The sequence below is a fragment of the Cornus florida genome, unplaced genomic scaffold, assembly GCF_030987335.1.
Source record: "Cornus florida cultivar Cherokee Brave unplaced genomic scaffold, ASM3098733v1 CherokeeBrave_3.0.0_Hap2_Chr02, whole genome shotgun sequence".
Classification (NCBI taxonomy): Eukaryota; Viridiplantae; Streptophyta; class Magnoliopsida; order Cornales; family Cornaceae; genus Cornus; species Cornus florida.
The window spans coordinates 63,247,932-63,275,787 of record NW_026775572.1 but is presented as its reverse complement, the minus strand read 5'-3'; the positions used below and the strand labels follow the sequence as shown (position 1 = coordinate 63,275,787).

The following is a 27,856-nucleotide window of genomic DNA, read 5'->3' as shown; positions in this document are numbered from 1 at the left end:
CGGGGAAATGATAAAATTGATCTTGTTATTTAATGCTAAATTAAAATATTGAAAAATAATTATTTTAAATTATAAAAATAATAAAGGCCCATTAAATAAAATGAATTACAAAATTGACCTTGCTATTTTTAAATTACAAAAATAATTTAAAAAATTATTATTAGTATTTTAATTTAACATTAAATAGTAAGGTCAATTTTATCATTTCATAACTAAGTTATAAGGTCAATCACTAATATGGGGACAACTTGTTAGTTCATGATTTTATTTATTTTTAATTTTACTCGGATTTTTATGCACAATTTTTAAAGTACATGGGAATTTTGTGATTTTAACCCTTACAACAATAAGTCGAGCCGAGCCTGAGCACATCTAAGCTCTGCTTGCCTCAACTCGGCTCATTTGTAGTCCTAGAGATGCGTAAACGATTTGGGTCTTTTGTAAACGGGTCGTGTCTTTATAAACGGGGCAATCCGACTTGATCCTTTACCCTGAAATTTTAAAAAATTGATTTCCAAAAATGTTTGCCAAAAGAATGGATTTTACAATTTTTTATATAAAAAAAAGTTCAATTAGGTCATAATTGGTTGGACCCAACTTGTTCTAGCCCGACCCACAAAATTTTTATGTGACTTGAAGGTTGAAATTTCATAAATATATAAAAGAATTTTTAAAAAACTATAGAAGAATATCAATTAAAATGATGTCTCAGAGCATCTCCAACCCACTTGTCATATGGGCTGCCAATTCAAAATATAGCAGATGGGTTAAAATTGGGACAGCGGCTGAAGCTTACGAACTGCGAACCCGAATTGGAACAACGGGCGATGGAAACTGAAAGATATGGGTTTCGATTTTTTGAACAATCTGAAATGATACGCCGATATGGGTTTTTATATAGGTAATAGGTTTTGAACTTTGGATTCTTGCAGACAGATAGATAAACTGAAATATATAGGTTTTGAACTTCTGATTCTTGTAGATTTTGTAGTTTGCAGTTGCAAAGAGGGAGAGAGAGAGGGCAAGTTCTGAGAGTTGAGAGCGAGATGGAGGCGATTGGGGAGGCTAAAATGATTTGCCCTAAAAATATATAATAATTATATAATCAAATATATATAATATACATATATATATATATATATATATAATATAAATTTCTGAAAAAGAAAAAAAATTATATAAAAAAATTAATTCACAAATAGTGGTAAAAAAATTATAAAAAATTTGTTTTTTTTTTTGGTCCTTTTTTACTAGATATTTTAGATTTTCGCTTCTTTTTAATTAGGTTTAATTTTAGTTTTCTTCTAATATTTTCAACTTAATTTGGAATGTGCCTAATACTACGATGCAAATATGAATGGTGGAAATGATAGTGAAAAAGAATGGTGGTTATTTTTTGCATGAAATGCATTATTAGAATAAAATTATTAAAATGTAATATTTTAACACTGTAACACTTGCCAAAATATAAATTTAACATCCAAATTTAACTCTCAGTATTAGAGACGCTCTCAAGCGGTTTTTGTCAATCTACTTACACTTTCGTCCTACATGAATAACCAATTAAAAAAAATGGTATTAGTATTTCTATTGCCAAGCCATTAAAACTGGTATATAGTTGTTTATAAAAGTGCTCGTTTTGGCAGCACTAACTCCTGCTCTGGCAATAGCTACATTCACCCCCAATTTCCCATAAAACCCTAAAACCACACTACTTCTATACCTTTCTCATTCCCGCTTTTTTCTGTCAGGAGATTCTCAATCCTACTACTCTTAGGGTTTTCTCTCTCCTCTCTGTAACGATGATGTACGGTGATCAACATCATCACCATCTTCAGCAGCAGCAACCACACCCGCAACATCCACCGCCACCGCCACCGCCGCCGCCGCAGCAGCAGCGTCAGCCAATGATGGGCGAGTATCTGAGGGGGCCACAACTGCCACCGCCACCGCCACCGCCACCGCCACCGCCGATGATGCGACAGCCCTCTGCTTCTTCTACCACTCTCAACGCACCAGAGTATCACCACCAGCCGCCTGCTCAACACTCTTACGATGGTAATCTCTCTCCTCCTCCGTATTGTATTAGTCACAATTTCACAATTTTGTTTGCTTTTCCTACATTCTAACGGCATGGTTATTTTTGGGGCAAATTCTAATGGGAATACATTTGTCGTGTTAATTGTGAATGTACATTTACAAATTTATTAAAATTGGTTCTTGGCTTGAACGCATTAACTTATAGAACCTCTATGTGTATGTGATTTGAATACTTTAGAAGACAATGTAAATAGTTTATGTGATAAGCTGGGACTGAACAAACTTTAAACTTCATGCTGAATCTTATTGTTGAAACCAGTTTTCAACAAAATCTGCTCCGTGGATCAAAATTTCCCACAAAACAGGTAGATAGTGAACGAGGGAAACTATAGGAAATTTTTGTTAAAGGAGCATGAAATTATTCATCTTACACATTAGCGGTGATTTTCATGGCATGTTTTTAACACTTGGAAATTTTCCCTTGTTGTGATGATTTCTTGTGCAGAGGTGGTTGTTAGATTCGGTAGATTCTTCCTACTGGGACATTGCCTCATCCGCCATTTTGCAGGTACCCAAAGAGTCAAATGGGGAATTTGGAGTTGTTGAATTGGTTATTTGGAGACAGTCTTGTTACATTAGAAATTCAATTATTGATGGATGTATTTTCAAACTACTAAAATAATATCAAAATCAAGACTATTTTGTATTACAATTTACTATTATTTTATTTATTTATATATTATTTATAAAATTAGAAAAGATGTGGAGACTAAATAGACTAAATTTTTTTTTTTGATAAGTAAAATGTATTAGAAGGTGTTCAAATGGGGAACGCGTCCCAAGCTATACAAAAAAACTGAACCTATGATCTCAAGGAACCCAAAAAGTCCACGATATCCTCAATCGAAGAAAAATCTCTCCCCTAACCCCAACAAAAAAGAGTACAAATAATAGAAAATTTCAACACCCCAATGGAGGACTCCTTCCCATCAAAGGATCTTTTATTCCGCTCTTTTCAAATGCTCCACGGGGTTACCCTCCAGAAGACTCTCGCCTGAGCCCCTACCCATTGGCCCCTCCAAATATCCAACAATTCCCGAGATGTCCGAGGCATGACCCAATGAATACCAAACAAATCAAAAATGAGACTCCAACAATCATGAGCCACAGGACAATGCAGCAGCAGGTGATCCACTGACTCCCCATTCAACTTACAAAGACAAAACCGATTAACAATAATATGTAATCGCTTCCTTAAGTTATCCAAAGTCAAAATCTTACTCCAAGCTGCAGTCCACACAAAAAAGGCCACCCTAAGAGGCGCCTTGGACAACCACACCGTCTTCCATAGGAAGGAGACGCCATGAAAACCAGAGAGGCACACAAAAAGACCGGACCTGGAACATCCCCCGAGAAGAGGGCACCCAAATCAGGGAGTCAACACCAGTGCCCGCCACCTTTTGTCTGTACAGGAGAGCCAACAAGCCAGTGACATCATCCAACTCCCAATCCTAAAAAGATCGCCGGAATCGCACATCCCAAGATAACCTCCCGCTATCAAGGTGATAGCAGTTAGCAACCAAAGCATGTTTGTCAACAGCAATCCTGAACAGCCTTGGAAACAAAAAAGCCAAAGGCCTATCCGCGCACCAGGGATCCTCCCAAAACCGGACAAACCTTCCAGCCCGAACTTTGAATCTAACGTGTTTGGAGAACTCGTCCCATCCTTTTCCAATGGCCCTCCACACCCCTACTCCACTAGCAGACCTGACTGGCCTAGCTGACCACCCCCCTCTCTCCTCCCTAAAGCGACAAGAAATAACCCTTCTCCATAATCTATGCCTTTCACTGCCGAATCTCCAAAGTCACTTACCAAGGAGAGCATTGTTAAAGGGGGGCCAATCTCCTAATCCCAAGCCCGCCCAACTGAAAAGGCCTGCAAACCTGCTCCCATCTGACAAGATAATACTTAAACTCCTCTCCACGACCCCCCCAAAGGAAGTTACGTTGTAACATCTCAAGACGTCCAGCAACCGAGGCTGGAACCTGAAAGAGTGAAAGAAAATACGTTGGGAGGCTTGACAAGATGCTTTTCACTAACGTAACTTTACCACCCTTGGAAAGATATTGCTTTTTCCAACCAGCTAATCTTCTCTCGACCCTCTAAATTATTTATATTTTTTTATATATTTCCTTGTCTAATTAGAAATACTAAATTATTTATTTTCTTTATATATTTCCTTAACTAATTAGATTTAATTTTATTAAAAAAACTCCTAATAAATTAGGTAATTTGAGTTTTATAAATAGACTAAATTATTTATATATTTTTATATATTTCTTTGTCTAATTAGAAAGACTAAATTATTTATTTTCTTTATATATTTCCTTATCTACTTAGATTTCCTTTTATTAAAAAAACTCATAAAAAATAGGTAATATGAGTTTTATTGAAAATCTTCTAAACACCTTATATTAATTTTAAAATAAAAATGGATATTTATTTATTTATATATTTGAAAATTATTTATAAAATTAGAAAAGATTTGGAGACTAAATAGAGTAAATTATTTATATTTTTTAATATATTTCCTTGTCTAATTAGAAAGACTAAATTATTTATTTTCTTTATATATTTCCTTAACTAATTAGATTTACTCTTATTAAAAAAACTCATAATAAATAGATAATTTAAGTTTTATAAATAGACTAAATTATATATATTTATATATATATATCTATATATATATGTATATTTCCTTGTATAATTAGAAAGACTAAATTATTTATTTTTTATATATATTTCCTTATCTAATTAGATTTCCTTTTATTAAAAAAAATTCATAAGAAATTGGTGATTTGAGTTGTATAGAAAACTCATCTTCTAAACACCTTATATTAATTTTAAAATAAAAACGGATACTAGAGAGGTAATTTGTGTTACTCTAGACGGAAACATATATACATGCAGAAGATATAAATTTATTATTAAAAAATAATTGGTGGTTTTTCTGCCAGTATAGTCAGTGTAGTATTAGTGGGAATAGGAAAAACAATAAAATATAACAGTAATGGTCTAGACGTAAAGGACGATGCAGTTATTGCTTTTGCTTTGGCAATCTTTAGTGCAAGATGTAATGATGTATTGAACGATTCCAAATGAAAAACCTTTCGTGGGTCACCCCAATGGCAGACAAAAATAGAAAATTTGAGATTCGGTGCAAGGAGCACAAAGCTGAATTGAAGATCCTCTCGACCCCAGAAGGAGTTCGCACTGACAAGTTTAGAGGTTCTGAAACAACTGTATTTGAGTGCCCATATTGCCCGAGGAAGGGCGTAGAGGAATTGGAGTCGAGGTACCTTCTGATTATTGTTTATACAATCTTATGCACATTACAATTTTGTTGGATCTCTGATTTTATTTTGTTTTCATTTTATATTACCTCAGACCTGTCTTGGATAGTGATTGTAAGATGATTGCTCTAGATGTTGATCTAGAATATCTTTTAATGGAGAAGGTATGTCATTCTCTCAATATAAACTCAAATATTTGCGATTTACTTGATTCAAGGAAAGTACTGCAGTACGTGAAATTTTGTGCATCTTTGGTAATTATTTTCATACCCATTTAAACTAATATATTCATATAATCTGTCAAAAACAATATCTATACTTAATTACCAAAAAACATCATATGCCTCTTGGTGCATCTTTTTTTTTTTTTTTTTTTTTTTTTGATAAGTACCTCTTGGTGGGGCTGAGACCAACCCAGCAGCGGGTCCCACTTTCTATTGGGTTGATCTCAACCCTCTCCCGTGCGCTATGGCACGTCACGGGAGAGGATTTTGACTCTATGTAGACTAGCATACATTGGGTAGATGCACAATACCTACCACAATAATGAAAAAATGTCAATGGATGATCCAATAACAATTTTGATATAAAACCAGCAAAAGTCGAGTACCATTTGCCTCTAGGGATCATTGTGAGCTTATAGGAGCCTTATTGAACAAAAAATGTCTAAAGAATTGAATGTAAGGACGGGCATAACCAAATGGAAATTCAGGAATTCTACAATGTTCTAACTTCACCTAGTAAAGTATTTATTAACTCCATACCACTATGGGGTTTGAACTGATTACTAGAAAAGCTTGACAGCTATTCATATATGTGAAATGTTGGTTTCCACAGTTTAATATCTTAATGTAGCTTTTGGAGACCCTTATTCTTTATGCTATGTTTGGTTGGAGGGAAGGATTGAGGATGGATGGATGACCCTTTTCGTGTTTGGTTGGAGGGAAGGGAAGAGAGTGAGAAAGCAAGGAGAGATGAAGCATCCCTCCTTTCTTTATGTTTTTCTATCCGCCCAATTTTGGGGGAAGAGAGGAGAGAGAAAATGGATACGACCTTTTATAATTTTATATACTGGGGGTATATTGGTAATTTTTTTTTTATAAAAACTCTCTTTCCCATCCTCCAACCAAACAAGAAAAGAGAGTATCACCCCATCCATCCTTTCTACTATCCATTCCATTCAACCAAACAAAAAATGGGGGAGACACCTTCCCTTCCCTAGGGATGCCTCATCCATCCCTCCCCCTCTCTCTTTCATCCATTTTTCCATCCCTCCAACCAAACGAAGCATTATACACCTTGTCTTTTTGGCTAGTCAGTATAGTTTATTGTTTTCTGGTTTATTTTTAACCTGGAATAGTCTTTAATCACGTTCTTTATACTCCCTGCAGGACGCTGTTGGGAAACGAGACCATACATTACATGATTTTGATCCGAACGAATATTTTGCTAATTGTGCTCGGACAAATTTCACGACATGAGGTATGTGTAACTATCACTCTTACTCAGCATCTGCTTCTTTCACTTTGCTTTTTATAATCTTCTCATTTTGGGGACTTGTGTGATTGTTTGAATCGCCATTTTGGGATAGATGGAACAACAAAATTTAAGGGGGCAACATGCATGTAAAAATTACTGGCTTTTACAACATGAGATGATGATGCAGGCAAAATTTCAAATTCCTGCAAGTGGAATATGTGTTTTTCAAAAAGTTTCCATGTTTTGAAAGATTCCTTATTTTGAGTAGTTTTCTGATTTTTAGTAGCTTTCCTTTTTAAGCAGTTTTCTGATTTTCAGCAGTTTCCTATTTTGATTTTATTTTATATTTGGTAATTAGCTAGTCTTAGGTTTATTATATAAAGCCTTGTAATTGCTAGGGTTTACGGATTAGTGAATAGATTATTATTTTTCCAGTACACTGCAATCTGCAATTCCTTAGCACATTGTATCAACAATCAACCAGATCAGAAAACTCTTCCTCATTAAAAAATGGGAAAGAAGTCTTCTAATCTGAGTTTGAGATGTGACAAAACCTCCCATATGATCGACTGAGCAGCCTGAGTAGCTTGGGTTTGAACTCCATTATGCAAAGCCTCATTTCTAATAACCCAAATTTTCCAAATAGCAGTTGAAAAAATTGAGCTCAACACTTTTGATTTGGTAGAAATTTAGAATCAGTAGTGGTCTGCTGTCCAAACCATTCCACCATTTGCATCAGAGAAATGCAATGTGGATTATCAATGTGAAGAAGGGAAAAAATCTCATGCCAAACCTGTTGAGCATAGTTGCAAGTACAGAAAAGATGATCATTGGAGTCCACATTCCTCGTACAGTTGTGACATATAGCAGTAATAGTGATGTCTCGTTTTTGCAAATTAATCAAGGATAAATTCTTGTTGTGTAAAATAATGCCCACCACCACTGCTATTCGAGGCCTACAGTGCTTCCAACAGAGATCACACCAATTCAAAGTTGGGTTTATGAATCTACATGAATTCCAAGCTGCCTTCAGAGAGAAACTACCAGTTTTCCAGCCTATAATATCTGAACCTGCAACAATCTTTAACCTTTGAATAACACTAAACACTGTTTCAGGTATAAACTCAGGTCTATTGCATCTTCCATTGACAATAAGGTCTGCTAAAAAAGTCTTTCTATCCACTTGTCTAAACAATGTAGCCCCAAACCTCTGGATTAATGATTGGTTTTCACACCAAGGATCTGTAAGCTACCTGAACTGTAGCCCATCTCCAATTCTGAACTTAAGTTTTGTAAAATCAATTGTCTAACCCCTAGAATTTGTTTCCAAATAGGGGAATCAGTAAGTTTTGGAACAACATTCCAAAAAGACACTCTTTGAAGATACCTTGCATGCAACCACTGAATCCACGTCTTATTCTTTTTCTGAACAAAATCCCAGCATAAAGTCATTTTGGCAGCCACATCTATGTCTTGAATTTTTCTAAGATCAAAGCCTCCCTCTGAAATTGGCAAGGTCACCTGACTCCATTTCAACTGAGAAATCTTTTTAACATCTGATTTTCCACTCCACAAGAAACATTTGAATCTCCTTTCTAAATCAACTTTGACCTCCCAAGGAATTTTAAATCCAAAAACCCAGTGATACAGATAAGAATAAAGAACTGACCTCAACAATTCAATCCTTCCTGCGATAGATAGATTGATGGTATTCCAATGAGTTAACCTCCCATTAATTTTATCCACAAGCATTCTGAAATCACCAGTTCTTAAATTGTTGTTAGACAAAGGTAAGCCAAGGTATTTGAAAGGAAAGTTTTCAGTTTGAAATCGTAGGATGTTGGAGATCCTTCTTCTACCTCTGACAGATTTAGAGAAAATAACAGAATTTTTCTCTTTATTTACCTGAAGTCCGGTGGCTTCTTTAAACTGTTGGAGAAGCTCATCAATAGCTTTGACAGTAGGAATGTCTGCTTTGACCACCATTAAGTCATCTGCATAAAAAGTATGAGAGATCTTCATATTTTTCTGTGACACAGCCTTTGACACTTTGATCTTACCCTCAACAATAGCAGTCTCCATCAAATTACTGAAGTATTCTGTGACAAATGCAAATAACAAAGGAGAGAGAGGGCAGCCTTGTCTTATACCTCTGGAAGCAGAAAAGGAACCAGCTGGAACACCATTACACAGAACTGAGAATTTTGGAGAATTAATACAAACATTAGTCCATTTGATCCATTTGTCACTAAACCCATGTCCTTGTAACACTTTCTGAATAAAATCCCAATCAACAGAATCATATGCTTTCTTCAAATCAAGCTTCAAAGTAATAGTTGGATCGCCATGTTTTTTTCCCAAATCCATTAATTAGATAAGATACTAACAGAGTATTGTCATGAAGCCTTCTATCTTTAATAAACGCAACTTGCTCAGGACCAATGATGTTGGGAAGAACTTTAATCAGTCTATTTGCCAAAATTTTGGATATAATTTTGTAAGCCAAATTACACAAGGCAATGGGCCTGTAATTAGCAATTTTGTCACCATGATTTGCCTTGGGAATGAGGGTCAAAAATGTGGAATTGATACCTTGTGGAAGGGTACTTTCAGTGAAAAAGTAACTAACAGCATTGATCACATCTTATCCAATACACCTCCAATAATGTTGATAAAATCTGGACCTGGTGCCTTACCAGGATGAAATTGCATAACACCACCTTTAATTTCCTCTGCTGATATACCACAGTCTAAACTCTGAGCATCTTCATCACTTAGAACCTTTCTTGGGGTCTTCAGCGCAGCCACAATGTCTCCTTGTTTCTTGTACAATTCATCATAGAATGTAACCAACCAGTCTTTGATAGTATTAGGATTAGCCGACACCTCACCATTGGAATTTTGCAGTTGAGTAATAGAATTTGAGTATCTTCTTGTCTAACCACATTATGGAAAAAAGCAGTACACTTATCCCCTTCTTGCAGCCATTTAATCCTAGACTTTTGAGCCCAATAAATTTCTTCAAGTTCCAAAGCTTGTTGCAATTTACCTGTCAGATCTCTCTCTCTGTCTGTGCAATCTTGATCAACTTGCTGATGTAACAATTTCATTTGAGCTAGATGTAAATCATCTCTAGCTACTTGGATTTGTTCAGAAACAGAACCCTTAAGACTTGTTCCATTCTTTAACATCTGCCTTCACAGCTCTTAATTTTTTCTGCAGAATATGTAAAGGATTCCCTGTAACATCCTTCTCCCATGCCTTACAAACAACTGATTCAACTTCATCATGTAGACACCAAATTTTGAGGAATTTAAAAGGTTTTGGACCATGAGAGCAATCAAAATACCATTGAACTGCCATACCATAATGATCAGACAAAGAGGCAGGTGTGAGAGAAACCTTTGAATCAGTGAATTGCTGCAGCCATTGAGAATTCACAAGAACTCTATCTAACTGCATTAATCCTTGATTGTAAGTTCTGTTTGTTACTCCAAGACCATTCTCCGTTATTTATGGGAAGGTCTTCCATACTTATGTCCTGAATCAAGCTGTTGAATTCATCCAATCTACATTGAGGAACTCGCAGACCACCTTTCTTCTCATGACTAGATCTAATAATATTCCAATCTCCCACAGCAATCCAAGGGCCTGAAATTTTTTCAGCTTGAGCCCTAAGAGATTTCCACAGATCTCTTCTTTCTTTAACTCTATTTGCAGCATAAACTCCAGTAATAAAAATTATCTACCAGACACAATATGTTTCACTTGAACTAGCATTGCTTGAGCATCTTCTTGTATCAATTCCACATCAAATAAAGCTCTATTCCAACCAATCCAAAATTTTCCCAAATAGCTAGACTTATATTTAGCCAACCAACTCCATTGAGGACAAAGTTTTCTCTGAATTTTGGATGCCTTACCTTCCTTCACTCTAGTTTCCACAAGCACAGCAAAAGCAAATTTGTTTTCTAGAATCCACTGCTTTGCTTCCTTTTGCATGGGAGGTCTATTAAGACCTCTCACATTCCAAGCCCCTAACATTATTGAGACAATGGCAGTGAACCACTGCCTGCTTGCATTCCTCTCGTTATTCTGTCTGAGGGAGGCACATAGGGTTTCTTTCTCTGCCTAGAAGATTTGTGCTACTTGTAAATTACCTTCTTGCTCCACAGCCCCAGATATATTCTTGAATTTCTCAACTGAGTCCACAGTCTTAATACCTTGTGAAACTGGGGTACATAAATCTGTCACAACCTGACAAGCTTCCTTTGAAGTGTTTGCCATTGTCACAGCCAATTCTGCAATATTAACAACCTCATCACCTATATCTTCAATTATAGGAACATTTCTGGTCTCTCCCAAATCTTTTTCAATGTAAACCTCCTGAGATGAGCTTTCTGCCTCAGTAAATTCCAATAAACCTGTAGCCTTTGCAACATTAATTTCTGATGATATGACAATACTATCATTAGTAGTATCTTTCAGAGCAACAACTTCCTCCTCAACTGTGTTCTTCTCATTAGTAGTATCTTGCAAAGCAACAACTTCCTCCTCCACTGTGTTCTCCTCATTTGTACCATCATTAGACCCTAACAACTCAAAGGCATTAGAAGTAGAAACTCCAGAAACAGCTTGTGGATTTCTCTGTGGCATATCAACAAACACCTTCTTAGTGTCAGCAATTTCAACCAATTTTCCTTTCTGTTTGACCACCCATCGATCCATGGTTTTCTTAGGTTTGGTAGAAGTCTGAAGAATTTTTTGTGGACATCTCTTTTCAAGATGGTCAGTTCTTTTGCATAGCTTACACACTGTCGGCTTCCATTCATACTCCAATTCAATGTGACAATCAATACCGTGAATATCAACAATCATAGAGTCTCGTAAAACCTCCTGTACATCTACTTCCACCATAACTCTTACGAAATGTCCCTTATCCCTATGGGTCTTTGGGTCATCCATATAGATTGGCTTTGCAAAAGATGAACAGACTTTGGATATTGATGCCTCATTCCGGCAATGCATCGGCAAGTCATGAATACGCAACCACACAGGAACGGTTTCAAGAATTTCTTTCTGTAAACTAACATTCTTATTCCATTTCTTCAAAATAATTGGTCTTCCCTCAAAAGTGTGGATTCTAGACAATACATTCTGAACATCTTCTTCAATCTTAAACAGCACCATGAATAACCCATCCTTAAGGTAAAACCAATGTAAAGTCTTTAGCCCAATATTTAGCTACAAAGGCTTTGAAGTAAGGGTAGTAGGGCTTCTTGCCCATCACGTAGCCAACAACAGATGACTTCCAATACGCAACTTCCTCAATAACATCCTCATCTAAAATTTAAACTTTCACTCCTCTGCACTCTTGATGATACTGCAGATTTTTGAAAGTTGATTTTGTTTCATCAAAGAAACTATTATACTTGGGGCGAATAGGGGGAGAATTCCGGCATATAGACCTTGCTGGCGATGTGGGGGAGGAGGTCTGGCCCTCCTCCATGGTGGAGCCGAGACCCCTAGTACTGGAAAACCTACCATTGATCACCCGACAAGCGGACTGACTGCCGTTGGCTGGCAAATTTCAAATTCGAAATTTATGAGGAGGACAATCTTAAAGAAGATTTTGTCGATCCTTTTTGCAATAGAGCAACATCCAGACCAACACTTGTTCCACTTGATGAAAGGCGTTGAGTTGGTGGCTTTAGGGTGGAAATTCCATAATTTGAAGGATATCTTAGTGGAGAAGAAGAACAACCACAAGAAGAAGAGGAAGTTACTATAGAATCATTCGTTAACCGGAGTAAGCCTCCAGTTTTTTATGAAGAACCGCACATTGAATCATATGAGTGAAGAATATCTATGGATTGCGATGAATTAGTGTTCTTTGATAAGGAAGTTACAAAAGAAGAATATCAAATTAAAGGATACGTGGTTGATGATGAAGCTTTTGGATCCATGGGGATGAAAAATAATGAATTTCACTTTTATGGCATGATTTGGGATGAATTTTTGGAGCGTACTACAACTGCTAGGCGATTGTTGGAAGAAAGATTAAAGTTGATTACACTTGTACTTCAAGATACATGTTACACCGCAATCCATGTTTACTATGCGAGTGTATTCTTTGCTAGTATAAGAAGATTAATGTTTTTGGTTCGAGTGCGGAGAAGAAGAAAGAAGGGATGGAAAGCCATGCTCGGATTTTTGATTGATTGTGGAAAATTGCTTCAAACTCGAGGGCGAGTTCTTTCAATCCCAAGGAGACTGATGAAGGCAAAATTTCAAATTCCTGCAAATATTTGTTTTTCAAAAAGTTTCCATGTTTTGAAAGATACCTAATTTTTAGTAGCTTTCCTTTTTGAGTAGTTTTCTAATTTTCAACAGTTTTCCTATTTTGATTTTATTTTATATTTGGTAATTAGCTAGTCTTAAGTTTATTATATAAAGCCTTGTAATTGCCAGGGTTTACGGATTAGTGAATAGATTATTATTTTTACAGTTAATTGGTGGGTGATTCAGAGCAACTGGATGAAGACTATTTTCAAATGGTTGAACACCCTAAGAAGACACGACCGAGTTTCCATAAATAGACTGAGTTTCCATAAATAGGCCAACTGATGATGAGTCTGATTATGTGATTGTTTTTAGTCTTGAGTCATTTATGAGTCTTTAATCTGTTTTATTTCATGCTTAGGATATTATAGTCATTTGATTTTATTTTATAAGTCATGTGCCTTTTAAGTGAGTCATGTGACTGTTTAACGTCTGTTTTGTAATTTTTATCTCTTTCTTCTGCTGGAGAGAATACTAGCCTTTAGATTACATTTATTTGAAGGGCTAGGATTATATCTTTGCTAGGGCATCCCTTGTGGCTTATAAAAGGGTTGTTCCAAGTTGTAATGAGCAGTTTTTTTCACGTGTTATCAATAATGCTTCTTTACTTATCAAAAAAATATCAGATTGCTACAGAAGCTTTTTATCTCTCCCTTTCTTTGGGATTGAGTTGTGGGTGTTTAAGCTACTTGTTAGCTTAATCTTGCTCTCTGTTTTCCCTTCTTAATTAGTGATTTATCTCTCTTTCATAAGCTGATTGCATTAGTAGTGGAGAGGTTGCAATTAAACCAAAATCTGTCTGAGTGGAAACCATGTGTCAGTTTCCTAAGCCTCTTAGGATACATGTTTCTTACCTGCACCTTGTATCCTCTGACTCATCCCCAGCTATACACCTGTTGCTGCCTTTTCATCTGCTACATGAACGCTTAAACCAAAAGAAAGGGAAGAAAACACTAGGGAGGGAGCATGAGAGTTCCAGCAGTGAGGTTTTAGTGTGAGATAGAGAGAAGAAGAAGGGAAAGGAAGAAGAGGAAAGGAGTTGGGTTGTAGAATATATCATCACCTCATCCCCCGTCTTCATTTTTGTCATCTTTGGGTAGGGTTCTCTATACCTTGAGTTGCTTGGAGTGGTTTTACTTCCTAAATTCCTTTGATTTGGCCATGAAATTCTCTGTTTTAATTGCTGCATGTGTTTCACTCAAGTTGATACTCAAAGCCTGATGTTGTTCATCTTTTCCCGAGTTCCTTGTTCCATTCTTGCTCAGAAACAACTATGTTCAGTGTGTGTATGTTTTAGTTATACAAATGATTATATATATTCTGTGAAACTTACTTCCATGTGCTTCTAAACCTTTTTGAAGCTCCTATTATGGTTTTTCCAACAGGGCTGTTAACTCACCCTATCATTTTCCAGGTACCCAAAGATCAATTGGAGAATTCGGGAGTTGTTGGTTTGCTCTATATAGAGACAGCTCTATTTTTTTTTTTGTAGTTTAGGTGTTGCTGAAATGCTTGTATAGAGGTGACTTGATGATTTTGATTTACATGAAGCTAGATTATACTATGTATAAGATGGAATGTTTTCTAAGTGATTGAATTATATTTTGCTGCGGGTTGTACGTTGAAAGGATGTGATGGAAAACAGGCTGGTTTGTGTTCAAACCTTAATTTTGGATTGTGACAATATTATATGTGTATATGGTGTAGTATGTACTAGAAATATCCTGTTATTGAAAATAGAAAGTTTTCTCATACAACACTCATGCCTTTTCTTCTCCCCTTTTCCCTATTTATATCTTACCCTAAATTCCTTTTGCTTGGAACACAAGTTGGGATCATTTGGGTTGGGCCTCCTTTTCCTCCTTGTTTTACTTTTGGGCCTCTTCTGCTAAGCGATTGGTCCGTTTGGCTTTCTTTAGACCCACGTGTCCCACCTTTGGTTTTCAGCAATTCTGGCCATGTGTGGTGATGGTTGACATTCCTGACACATGGCGCGTTAAAATAGGTGGCGCCCTTTGCTTGGATGCCGAACTCCTATTGGTGGAGATTTCGACCTGTCACACCTTGCTCCCAATTATTCTTCACATTAATGAAGGGGAAATTAAATTTTCTGAGGATACGGAACGATTTTCCTTCTCCACTTGAGCCTTTCAGAGCATTCTCAGCGCATGGCCTATTTGTATAATATCCGAGTCTGTGGCGAACCAATGCTTCTGTTGTGCGCATTCTACACTTGTGGTCCCCAGCACACATTTTACACTTGTTACTCCAAATGTGTAGAACCGAGTAACGTGTGACAGATGCAAAAAGGTGGGTACACTTGCTACTCCAAATGTGTAGAACCGAGTAGCGTGACAGATGCAAAAAGGTGGGTATTGTGTATGTAAAATGGAAAAGTGATAGTGTGGTAGTGTAATTGTGTATATAAAATAGTAAAAGTGATTGTATTTAATAAAGTGTAGAATGCAAACAATGGTGCATACCAGCTCCTTAAACAAGTGTGACAATATTATGTGTATATGGTGTAGTATGTACTAGAAATATCCTGTTATTGAAAATAGAAAGTTTTCTCATACAACACTAATGCATTTTCTTCTCCCCTTTTCCCTATTTATTTCTTACCCTAAATTCCTTTTGCTTGGAACACAAGCTGGGATCATTTGGGTTGGCCTCCTTTTCCTCCTTGTTTTACTTTTGGGCCTCTTCTACGATGCGATTGGTCCGTTTGGCTTTCTTTAGACCCATGTGTCCCAACTTTGGTTTTCAGCAATTCTGGCCATGTGTGGTGATGGTTGACATTCCTGACACATGGCGCGTTAAAATAGGTGGAGCCCTTTGCTTGGATGCCGAACTCCTATTGGTGGAGATTTCGACCTGTCACACCTTGCTCCCAATTATTCTTCACATTAATGAAGGGGAAATTAAATTTTCTGAGGATACGGAACGATTTTCCTTCTCCACTCGAGCCTTTCAGAGCATTCCCAGCGCATGGCCTATTTGGATAATATCCGAGTCTGTGGCGAACCAATGCTTTTGTTGTGCACATTCTACACTTGTGGTCCCCAGCACACATTCTACACTTGCTACTCCAAATGTGTAGAACCGAGTAGCATGTAACAGATGCAAAAAGGTGGGTATTGTGTATGTAAAATGAAAAAGTGATAATTTGTAAAATGGAAAAGTGATAGTGTGTGGTGGTGTAATTGTGTATATAAAATAGTAAAAGTGATTGTATTTAATAAAGTGTAGAATGCAAACAATGGTGCATAACAGCTCCTTAAACAAGTGTAGAGCCACGTCAGCACAATTGCTGACGTGGCATTACACTTTATGCAAAGTGTAGAATGAAGTGTAACGCTCGCCCTGGGGATGCTCTCATAATCATTACTCTTGGTTGACACATGACCTCGATTGTTACGCTAGTCTTCTCTGTATCTTCTCATTACGTTAGACGTCACTTCTCTAATCTTTCACTTTCACTTGTCTACCACTTGTACTTCAAGCTACTATTTTTCAGATCTGATAAGAACTTTGAGTACGCGGTATCGATGGTGATGCACCAGATATTATTATTCAATTTGTCAGTCTTCCATTGCATTGATGAGGTTATGGAGTTCATATTCATCTAATGGAGGTGAGCTAACTGGACTTTGAGCATAATACTCATGCCAATCAACAAAATGATCCTTGAGGTCAACAAAATGGTGGTTCAGCGCCAGAAGGCTGATTATAAGTGCAGGAGTTGTCTCATGCTTTGGAGGAGGAGAAGGCAGCTGCGGGGAAGAAGGTGGAGGAGTTGTCCAGCTCCCACGCTTACATGTTGGATCTGATTGGCAAGACTAGGAGTGGGATTGATACTCTATACAGTTGCTTTACTCGTTTGGCAGCTCTCAGGTATGCGTATGGCTATCGAGACGGCTATGGTGACTTTTCCCTATCGACAGCTGAATGTTCTTACTCCGATCTAGATGTCTGCGATACTGAACTTCAGATTGATCCTCCTGGCAACTATGAAAATCGTCTAGAAGATCCAATCGAGGAATCTTTTAAGGAATGCAAGGGCGGATTCAGGAATTGTCAATGGGGTGGGCTAATATTTCTTTGGGTGGACTAATCTAGATTTTTTTTTTTTTTTTATATCTAGATTATTTATTTTTTTGGGGTGGGCTCAAGCCCACCAGAGCCCACCCCTAAATCCGCCCTTGAAAGAATGTCTTGATGTGCTTGTATCTGCTGGTGTCATCCCTACTCCTTCTTCTGGGCCACTTATCCAACCATCTAACCCTCCAGCTCTTGCCAACGATCTTCCAGAATCAACCAGTGGACTCGCTATGTCAACCTTTGATCCTACTGCTGAACCAACTATGGAGAACCCTGTGTATGTTGAATCCTCTCCTTCTCAGTAGGATGATGCTTAGTTTTTACTTTTTATTTTGGAAGAATATAACTGTGAATTTTAAGTTTTAATATTAATTTCCCCCAATGAGGGGTAATTTTTGGTTAATGAATTTTTTCTTGAGGTTTCCCTTGCTTATTTTCAACTTATGCATTCTCATTCCTTTTGTTAACTCTCAGGCCATACTCACTAATGTGCATGCATACATCATTTTTGGACTTGGCCTTTAATATGCTTTTGAGCCTTAGTATTTTGATCTCTGTGCGATCGGCTTTCATGTTGTTGGTTTGATCCCTGATCTTTTGGCAATCGGCTTTCATGCTGTTACCACTCGTTCGATATTTTTTTATCTTTTGGCGACCGGCTTTCATGTTGCCACTTGGTTTGATCTTTCTGACTGCCTTTATACCATTGCCACTCGTTTGATATATATATATTTTTTTATCTCTTTGCGATCGGCTTTCATGTCGTTGCCCTTTGTTTGATCACTTGGCGATCGGCTTTTAAACCTTTGCCACTCGTTTGATCTTTTATGATCTCTTGGCGATCGGTTTTCATGCCGTTGCCACTTGTTTGATCTTTTTGATCTTTTGGCAATCAACTTTCATGCCATTATTGCTACTCATTTGATCTTTATCATCTCTTTGCGGTCGGCTTTCATAGTTCATACCATTGCCACTTTTATGTATACAACGTGGTTTGATATCCATCCCTTTTGTTTTATTTTTCCAAAAAGACAGTGGCACTGCCTAGCATGACCCCTTAGGCCATGCAGGCAGTGCCACCATTGTTGGGTGTTTGTCTCTTGGCTATAGATTAAATTTTCATTCTTAGTTTCCTTATGTGGGACAACGGCTTATAATACTTTAGCATTCAAAGAAAATTTCTTTGATACTTGATACCTTACTTGGGTCCTTAGCCCTTTTATCCTTTCACAAATATGTTGGAAGATATATATTTTTCCCCTTTGATTTTCTACAAAAGTAACGTCTATGGAAACAATCATCTTTGCTGAAGGAGGTGATAGTATTTGTATCCCTTTTATGTCGCAGAATACCCCAAGAAAATGCACTTGAGTGCTCTTGGATCCAGCTTACTCCAGTGTTGTTTATGGATATGAGTATAACAAACACAGTCAAACACTTTGGTTGGAATGTGAAAAAGAGTTTGAATAATGTGTGTTTTGGATAATATCTGGAGAGGAGTTTGAAACTGAAGGACTTTTGAAGGCATTCTGTTAATGAGATATGTTGCAACAAGGACAACATCTCCCCATAAAGTTTTAGGAACGTTCATAGCAAAGAGTAATGACCTAGCAACCTCTAAGAGATGGCTATTCTTATGCTTTGCTACTCCATTTTCTCGGGTGTATCAACGCACAAAGTTTGATGAATGATGCCATGAACGTGAAAATAGACGCTAAGCGCACTCTTAAAATACTCTCCTCCATTATCTGGTCATATATCCTGTACTCGTGTTAAATTAGGTCAAACCTATTTGGTGAAAGGATTGGAAGGTGGAAAAAATATCACTTTTTTTCTTTCAACAAATAGATCCATGCAACACGAGTGCAGTGATCAATAAAGGAAACAATCCATTTAGAACCTAAATGATTAGGAACACAGGATGGCCCCCACACATCACTGTGAACAATTAAGAAAGGCATACAAGGAGATTCAAATGTTTCTTTTCAGGGGGAGGATTTGGGAAATGAAAAGAAGTCTTGGGAGGTGCTGTCAATACCATTAACTAGCGTATCATCATCTATTGAAACTTCTACATCGACTTTAAAGGAATCTGCTAAAAATTCTGCACTGACTTCAAAGAAATTCCTTTAGCCACACATATTTGTATACTCAAGAAAGGAGAAGACACAGATAACTCAATTGCCTCTTGATCAACCCAATGACCAATTAAGCGCTCCTGTGACGTAATCCTGAGGTAATTCCTACCTCTAAACACTGTATTGATACTTCTATTAATGAGTCAGCTTATTTACATATTTGATCAACCACATGATGCTACTGAATTAGTTATTGAGAATCAGGCACGTTATCCCGCTCGAGAAAGAAAACCTCCCTCTTGTTTTCATTTTTCAGTTGTCAAACATCTCATTTCTCATTATGTGTCTTCACATAGTTTATCTTCATCTTATAAAATACTTGCAACCCAGTTACATCTGTGTCTGTCCCTAATAAAAATAGTTATAACCCAATTACATCCATGTCTATCCCTAATAAGTTACATGAAGCTCTTGACAACCCCAGTGGAAAGCTACCATGATTAAAGAAATGGAAGCTTTACAGAAAAGTTCTACATGAGAACTTGTTGAGCTACCAGAGGGACAAAAGACAGTTGGTTGCAAATGGGTATTCATAGTGAAGCATAAGGCAGATGGTTCAGTGAGAAGTTCAAAGCAAGATTGGTAGCTAAAGGTTATACCTAAACCTATGGGATATGTGATGTTGTGGCTCGAATTTGGTGTCGACCCGCTTATGACCCAATGACCCGTTAGATGAGCTTTATGTGGGCCAAGCCTACCAAAGCTCTGGGAGTTCCCCGAGAAAAAATTTTAACCCATTTTTTGCTCATGGGTCGTAGACCCTAATTAGTCTCTTGTAGCTTGATATATAAGGGGACGTAGGGTTTGGAATGGTGTAAGAGAGAGACTAAAATTCGTACAAAAACAGATTAGGGCTGAAAACTTGTAATCTCTGATTTTACACATAGTGAAGACTTTTGCTGGATCTCAACCATAGACGTAGGCTATTGCTGAATCACGTATAAATCTTTGTGTTCTTTGTGTGGCGTGTTTACTGTTCTGTTGTGATTCTTGATTTTATCTTGGGTTTGCTGCATTTGTCACAACAAACTGGTATCAGAGTTTTCGGTTCGAAGCAGGGATGACGTCCAAGTTTCTGGAAATTGAGAAGTTTAACGGCAGAAACGATTTTAACCTATCGCGGGTTAGGATGTAGGCACTATTAGTTCAACAAGGGTTATCCAAGGCGCTGAAGGGGAAGGATGCGCTGCTAGAAAAGATTAAGGACAAAGATGAGGCTATGGAGAAAGCACACAATACGATTTTGTTGTGCTTGAGTAACGAGGTTCTGCGAGAAGTTGCTAGAGAGACTACGGCAGATGGGCAGTGGCAGAAGTTGGAGTCCCGGTATATGACGAAATCTCTTGTGAATCGATTATATCTAAAGAAGCGGTTGTTCACTCTTCAGATGCACAAAGGTTAGTCTCTAAAAGACTATTTTAACAAGGTAAACAGTATCATTATGGACTTGAATAATATCGATGTCAATATAGGGGATGAAGATCGGGTTATTATTCTGGTGTGTTCTCTACCACCCTTATATTAGAACTTTGTCGATATAATGATGTATAGCAGAACTGCTTTGTCTATGGAAGACGTGAAAGCAGCTATGAATTCCAAGGAGTTACAAAAAAGGGCGTTTGAAGGCAATGTAGAAAGTTCGGCAGAGGGGTTATTTGTTAGATGGAGAATGAATCAGAAAGGAGGGTTTGGCAACAAAGGTCATTCTAAGTCTAAGAACAAAACGAAGGTGTTGAGATGTTATGTCTGTCACAAGGAAGGGCACTTCAGAAAGAATTATCCAAAGCGTAAGTAAGTAAGGAAAGGGAAAATACTCTAAAGTTGAAAGTGCGGTTGTTATAGAGGGTAATGATTCATGGTGGTAACGTTCTCACAATTTCAGTCGACAGCTCTTGCGATGAGTGGATTCTTGATTTAGGTTGCTTGTTTCATGCTTGTCCAAATAGGGATCGGTTTACCTTTTATCGATCTATTGATGGAGGGGAAGTTCTGATGGGGAATGATGCCGCATGCAAGGTTGTAGGTATTGGTACAGTTCAAATCAAGATGTATGACGGCATAGTGAGGACACTAACTAATGCCAGGCATGTACCAAAATTGAGAAAGAATATGATTTCCTTGGGATGCTGGATTCCATCGGGCGCACTTATGAGGCTGGGAGTGGAGTTATTCAGGTTTCCAAGGGTGCTCTTGTGGTGATGAAAGGACTGAAGAAACATAGTTTTTATGATTCATGTGATGGTATTGATACTCCTGAAAGGTGTTTTATTTGCTCGTAGCTCTCGTTTTATATGCTCTGTAGGGTAGCACAATCATGGGTTAAGTTGTTGTATCATCCTCGGATCCGGATTCAAATACTACCAAATTGTGGCATATGAGGCTTAGGCATATGAGTGAGAGGGGGATGGATGTTCTAAGTAAGCAAGGTTTGCTTGGTAGTCAGAAAACTGAGAAGCTGGACTTCTGTAAGCAACGTGTCTTCGGGAAGCAGTGCAGAGTGAAATTCAGTACATGAATTCACAAAACCAAAGGTACAGTGATTCATTATGATCTTTGGGTCGTTTTCAGGTTACTTCACATGGTGGTGATAAATATAGGATGATGCTGATTGATAACTTTTCTCGGAAAGTTTGGGTTCATATTTTGAAGCACAAGAATGAGGCTTTTGTTATATTCAAGTAGTGGAAGACTTTGATTGAGCAGCTGGGAAACAAGTTAAGTGCTTGATGACAGACAATGACTTAGAATTTTGTGATGAAGAATTTAATGAGTTATACAAGACTCGTGGGATTTTGAGACACCACACAGTGAGGAAGACTTCGCGGCAAAATGGAGTTGCAGAACGGATGAACAAAGCGTTATTGGAGAGGGCACGATATATGCTGTCCGATGCAGGGTTAGACAAAGCTTTTTGGGCTAAAGCTATTTCTACATCTAGTTACTTGGTGAAATGGTCTCCATTGACTGCTATCGATTGTAAGACTCTAGATGAGGTATGGTTTGGTTCTCCTGCTAGTTACAATAATATGAGAATATTTGCGTGTTCAGCGTATGCTCATGTGAATGAGGGGAAACTTGAATCGAGGGCTAAGAAAAGCATATTTCTTGGTTATCAGCTCGGGGTCAAGGGATACAGACTATAGTGCTTAGAGGCTTCGGAAAAAAAGATACTTATTAGCAGAGATGTGACCTTTCATGAATCTGTGATGCTTGTTCTGCATAAAGAGGTAGTCGATTCAAGTAGAGCTTAGGGTGTCAGTGAGTAGGTGGAGCTTGTAGAGGTTCAGTTAGAGGATAATCCTATTCAGTCGAATCACAAGCAAGTGCAGTTTTGGGCAGAGGAAGATGCACAGTTGCAGCAGTATAGTGTGGCTAAAGACAGGCCTAGGACGGATATTCGGCCACCTGAGAAGTATGGGTTTTCACATGTTGATTCGGTTACTTATGCACTTAGTGTGGCAAAGGATATTGATGAGCCGTGTACTTATCATGAGGCCATCACAGGTAGAGAGTAAGCATAATGGTCTGTTGCCATGAGTGAGGAGATTGAAACCCTTCATAAGAACCAGACTTGGGAGCTAGTTAAGAAGCCTAGGGCTAAAAGATTGTGGGCTTTAAATGGGTCTTCAAGAAGAAGAAAGAATTCCAGGAGTGGAAGATGTGAGGTACAAGTCACGCTCGGTGGCAAAGGGCTATACACAGAGGGAATGGGTGGACTTCAATGAAGTGTTTTCTCCTGTGGTGAAACATAGCTCAATTTGGGTGTTACTTGCTATGGTTGCTCTTTATGACTTGAAGCTTGAGCAGCGTGATGTCAAGACTATTTTTTTGCATTGTGAGTTATAAGAGCAAATGTATATGTATTAGCTTGAGGGGTTTGAGATTCTGGGAAACGAAGATCATGTTTTCCTACTGAAGAAGTCCTTGTATGGGCTAAAGCAGTCTCCTAGGCAATGGTGCAAGTGATTTGACACCTTTATGGTTAGGAATGGCTACTGTTGGAGTAAGTTTAACAGTTGTGTGTGTCACTGGAAGCTCTCAGATGGTTTGTATTTGTACTTGTTGTATGTCGATGACATGTTGATAGCTTGTAAGAACATATTTGAAATCAACATGTTGAAGGCACAACTTAGTGGTGAATTTGAGATGAAAGATCCTGGTGCTGCAAAGAGGATATTAGGTATAGAAATTCATAGGGACAGATGAGCGGGCAGATTGTATTTGTCATAGAAGAAATACATTGAGAAAGTGCTAGAACGCTTCGGTATGCAGGCATCAAAGCCTATGAATACTCCATTGGCTGCCCACTTTAGACTTCCAGCACGATTGTCACCAAAGACCGAGGAGGAGGTGGATCACATATCTCGTATTCCTTATCCTAGTTGACTCGGTAGCCTTATGCATGCTATGGTGTGCCCTAGGCCACATATTTCACATGCAGTTAGTGTAGTGAGCAAATATATGGATAGACCTAGGAAGGTCGATTGGTAGGTTGTGAAGTGGATATTACGATACTTGCGAGGCACTGTAGAAGTTAGGTTAGTCTTATGACAAAGGCAGCGACACGTGTGGGAGTGTTGTTGGATATATTGATTCGGATTATGCTGGAGATCTTGATAGGAGGAGGTCCTTGACAGGGTATGTCTTCACTCTTTGTGGGAGTGTGATTAGTTGGAAGGCGACTTTGCAGCTCGTAGTTGTATTGTCTACTACTTAGGTTGAATGCATGGTAACTATAAAGGCAGTGAAGGAAGCTATATGGTTGAGAGGCTTGGTTGGTGATTTGGGCTTGCAGTGGGATGATTTGATTGTGTTTTGAGACAACCAGAGTGCCATACATTTGATTAAAAATAAGATGTTCCATGATAGGACCAATCACATTGATGTCAGGTTTCACTTCATCAGAGATGTGGTTGCATAGGGGGCTATTGCAGTGAGGAAGATTGGGACAACAGAGAATCTAACAGATATGACGACTAAGGTCATTCCTACACTCAAGTCCAGACATTGTCTGGACTTGATTGGTACTTGCAATTGTTGAGGCCCTCAGGGGTATATGGAGGAGGTGAAAGGAGTAACTGGAGATTTATGATGTTGTGGCCTGAATTTGGTGCCAGGTCGCGTTGCGACCCGCTCATGACTCAGCGACCCGTTGGATGAGTTTTGTGTGAGCACAAACCCATCAAAGCTTTGAAAGTTCCACGAGGAAAAATTTTGACCTGTTTTTTGCTTATGGGTCGTGGACCCTAATTAGTCTTTTGTAACTCGATATATAAGGGTATTTAGGGTTTGGAGTGGTGTAAGAGAGACTCTAAAATTCGTACAGAAACAGAGTGAGGGACTTAAAACTTCTAATCTCCGATTTTAACATAATGAAGTCTTTCACAGGATCTTAACCGTGGACGTAGGTTGTTGCTGAACCATGTATAAATCATTGTGTTCTTTGTGTAGTGTGTTTATTTTTCTATCAAGAATCTTGATTTTATCTTGGGTTTATTGCGTTTGTCATAACGGGATAGATTATCAGGAAACATTTGCACTGGTGTAGAAGATAAATACAATAAGGGTCCTCTTTTCTTTGGCTGCAAATTTAGAGCAACCCCTTCAGCAGTTTGATGTGAATAATCCTTTTCTTCACGAAGATCTAGAGGAAGAAGTATAGATGGACTTCCCTTCTCAATTTATTAATCCTTCTTGAAGAGGTAAGGTATGCAAATTGAGGAAATCCTTGTATGGACTTAAACAGTCACCTAGAGCTTGGTTTGGCAAGTTTACTCAGGCCATAAAGAAATATGGATACCACCAAAGCCAATCGGATCACACTTTCTTTCTTAAACATTCACTTAGAGGTAAGATTACCGTTTTAATCGTGTACGTGGATGATATTGTGGTGACTGGTGGTGATGGTGAGGAGATGGGTAAGCTTAAAGCATATTTGGTGAAAGAATTTGAGATCAAAGACCTTGGGTATTTATGATTTTTTTTGGGTATTGAAGTTGCTAGGTCAAAGCAGGGGATCTTTGTTTCCCAAACAAAAATGTCTTATGAGTTATTGGTTGAGATTGGAATGTTAGCTTGCAAACCTATTTGTTAGCAAATATGATAACCACGATTAGTAGAGATTTGATTATACTATAGAATATGCCATAGAATATTCTGTGATTTAATTTAGATTTGATTTTATTTCCTTTATTGTAATATGAGCATGTGCTCTTTTTATTTATAAATACTAGAGTTGTGTATGAGTGATTATCTCATTCAAGCCTTTATACAATTCTTTATTTTTTCTTCTTTTTCTATTTCTTGGTATCAGATCCAACACATTTCCACACCTTTCAGTAGCCTTGCTACTTGCGCGACAACCACCTTAGGATGTTTGTGACATCGTGTGACCTTACCAACACATGTTTTTCTGTGTTGCTATTTTGTGATTGAAAACAAGTATTTTTAAGTTTTACAATTTCATTTTTACTGTTTTAGGGTTGGGTAAATTGGGATAGTTGGTCTCCAACACCCAGAAGGGCTTAGGTTAAAAAAAATTGAGTCTGCAGAGAGGTTTCGAATATTAAGAAGGAGGCTGTCTTGCTATATGTAAGCGGGCATTGCTCCTTAAAAAAAGTATGTATTTGGATTTTTCGGGAATGGTTTGAGGAGACATTGTTTTTATTTATTGTCTGAGGAGACCCTTTGCTTTATTAACAACTTTTTTGGAGTTTTTGAAGTTTTTTTATTGTTGTGTGACAGATTCAGGGTCCTCAACTGTTAATTCTATTGACTCAAGTTCTGTGGGTGGTGGTGCCATTTTTCCCACCAACTCATCAGAAAATACAGGACTTCAAATCACTACAGTGAAGTTGGATGGCTCCAACTATTTGATTTAGGCAGTCTGCTAAGATGTTCATTGTGGCAAAGGCAAGATTGACTATATTATTGGTTCTGAGAAAGAGTCAGTTAAGTTAAAAAAGGCATATCTATAGTGGTTTGCAGATAACGCTATGGATATGTCTTGGCTAGTCAATTCGATGCAACCAAACATAGCCGTTGGTTATATGTTTATAAATACTGCTAAGCAAATTTGGGATTCAGTTCACAATGCACTTATTCTCAGAGGCAAAATAATGCACTAATTTTCTAGTTGGGGTGAAATGTCACCAGGATTTCTTAGGGTGACTTGAAGTTTTAGTTTACATCGCCAAGCTTCGTGCTATTTGGGAAGATATGTCATATTGTGATTCCTTCCATTCTTTAAAGGATCCAGATGATGCAATTTTATATGTAGGGATTATAGAGAAGAATCAAGAGTTTCAGTTTCTTGCCGGGTTAAACAACGAGTTTGAGTATGCTCGTGTTCATTTGTTGGGCTTATCTTCATTCCCTACTCTTGAGGATGCATACTCCTATGTGTTGTCAGATGAGAGCTGTTGGACTCATCCATTAAGTGTTGCTTCTGTTGATCATTCTGATATGGCAGTTTGGGTTCCCAACCTTTTAGAAACTGCACTATCCTAGTCAGTTCAGAGTTCTACCACCGGTCCTCCTCTGGGACGACGACGTGGGAGGTGTGACCATTGTGTAAAAATGGATCACATCAAATCTCGTTGTTATGCTCTGTATGGACGCCCACCTTAACAGAAACAACAACCTCGATCCTCTGCACATTCTGTTACACAACCAGTCTCGCCAACTCTTAACAACTCTGTCTCTACATCTTCTGCCACAATTACCTTGACTCAAGCTGATTTGGACAAGTTCAAACAATTCTTCAACCAAATGGAGGCATTATCTCAGCCAACCCCCACTTATGCCCACTCAGGTACTATTGTGTCTACACATAGCGAATCTACATCTTCGGATCATTGATTCTGGTGCTTCAGATAATATGACTGGTATGTCCTTATTCTTCTAATCTTATAGTATATGCTCTAGCCATCATAAGGTACGCCTTGTGGATGTCTCTCCATGATCCATTGCTAGGAAGGGTCACATATCAGTTATTTCTTCATAAACTTTGTTAGATACACTTCATGTTCCACAGTTGACTACAAATTTTATTCATATTAGTAGCATTACTAAATAATTAAATTGTAGTGTAATGTTCTTTCCTTCTCATTGTATTTTTCAGGATCTGGTGTCGAAATGGACGATTGGCAGTGGGCGTGAAGTAGATGGTTTATACCTGCTGGATGTTCTATTGTCACCTCAAGCACATTTAGTTTCATTTTCTAATTTTGTTTCATCGAATAAAGCACAACTTATGTGTTGACAGATGCGTTTAGGACATATTTCTTTCGGTTATTTAAAACATTTATTTCCTTCCTTATTTTGTAACGTGGCAATCTCAGATTTATCCCGTGAGACGTGTCACTTGGCTAAACATGTTTGTTCCAATTATCCTGCTAATA

At 37.8% G+C, this 27,856-nt stretch overlaps 2 protein-coding genes across 4 annotated transcripts; one reads left to right on the top strand and one right to left on the bottom strand.

The window, feature by feature from the left end:
- Positions 1–1,657: 1,657 nt before the first annotated feature.
- On the top strand, positions 1,658–27,856 carry LOC132295144 (uncharacterized). 3 transcript variants are annotated; one of them, XM_059793274.1, is made up of 6 exons: positions 1,658–2,058; positions 2,546–2,608; positions 5,234–5,396; positions 5,489–5,558; positions 6,786–6,876; positions 27,577–27,856. In XM_059793274.1, the coding sequence occupies exons 1-5, from the start codon at positions 1,803–1,805 to the stop codon at positions 6,873–6,875; spliced, it is 642 nt and encodes a 213-aa protein (XP_059649257.1). In that variant the 5' UTR covers positions 1,658–1,802; the 3' UTR covers position 6,876; positions 27,577–27,856. The 3 variants fall into 3 exon arrangements, with proteins under 3 accessions (XP_059649257.1, XP_059649256.1, XP_059649255.1); XM_059793273.1 differs by lacking the exon at positions 27,577–27,856 and adding an exon at positions 13,382–13,915; XM_059793272.1 differs by lacking the exon at positions 27,577–27,856 and adding an exon at positions 14,630–14,815 and having other exon boundaries at positions 1,660–2,058.
- Positions 7,538–9,240, bottom strand: LOC132296329 (uncharacterized). Its single transcript, XM_059794539.1, has 2 exons — positions 8,127–9,240; positions 7,538–7,944 (listed from the first exon to the last, which is right to left on the bottom strand). The coding sequence occupies exons 1-2, from the start codon at positions 9,238–9,240 to the stop codon at positions 7,538–7,540; spliced, it is 1,521 nt and encodes a 506-aa protein (XP_059650522.1).

What these genes read in the sequence shown, in the direction of transcription:
- LOC132295144 (XM_059793274.1), top strand. Translation starts at nt 1,803, where the DNA reads ATGATGTACGGTGATCAACATCATCACCATCTTCAGCAGCAGCAACCA. An exon ending in GTAGAGGAATTGGAGTCGAG is followed by an intron (nt 5,397 to 5,488) that starts GTACCTTCTGAT and finishes ATATTACCTCAG; the next exon opens with ACCTGTCTTGGATAGTGATT. An exon ending in AATATCTTTTAATGGAGAAG is followed by an intron (nt 5,559 to 6,785) that starts GTATGTCATTCT and finishes TACTCCCTGCAG; the next exon opens with GACGCTGTTGGGAAACGAGA.
- LOC132296329 (XM_059794539.1), bottom strand. Translation starts at nt 9,240, where the DNA reads ATGGATTTGGGAAAAAAACATGGCGATCCAACTATTACTTTGAAGCTT. An exon ending in GGAGATGGGCTACAGTTCAG is followed by an intron (nt 7,945 to 8,126) that starts GTAGCTTACAGA and finishes AGATTGTTGCAG; the next exon opens with GTTCAGATATTATAGGCTGG.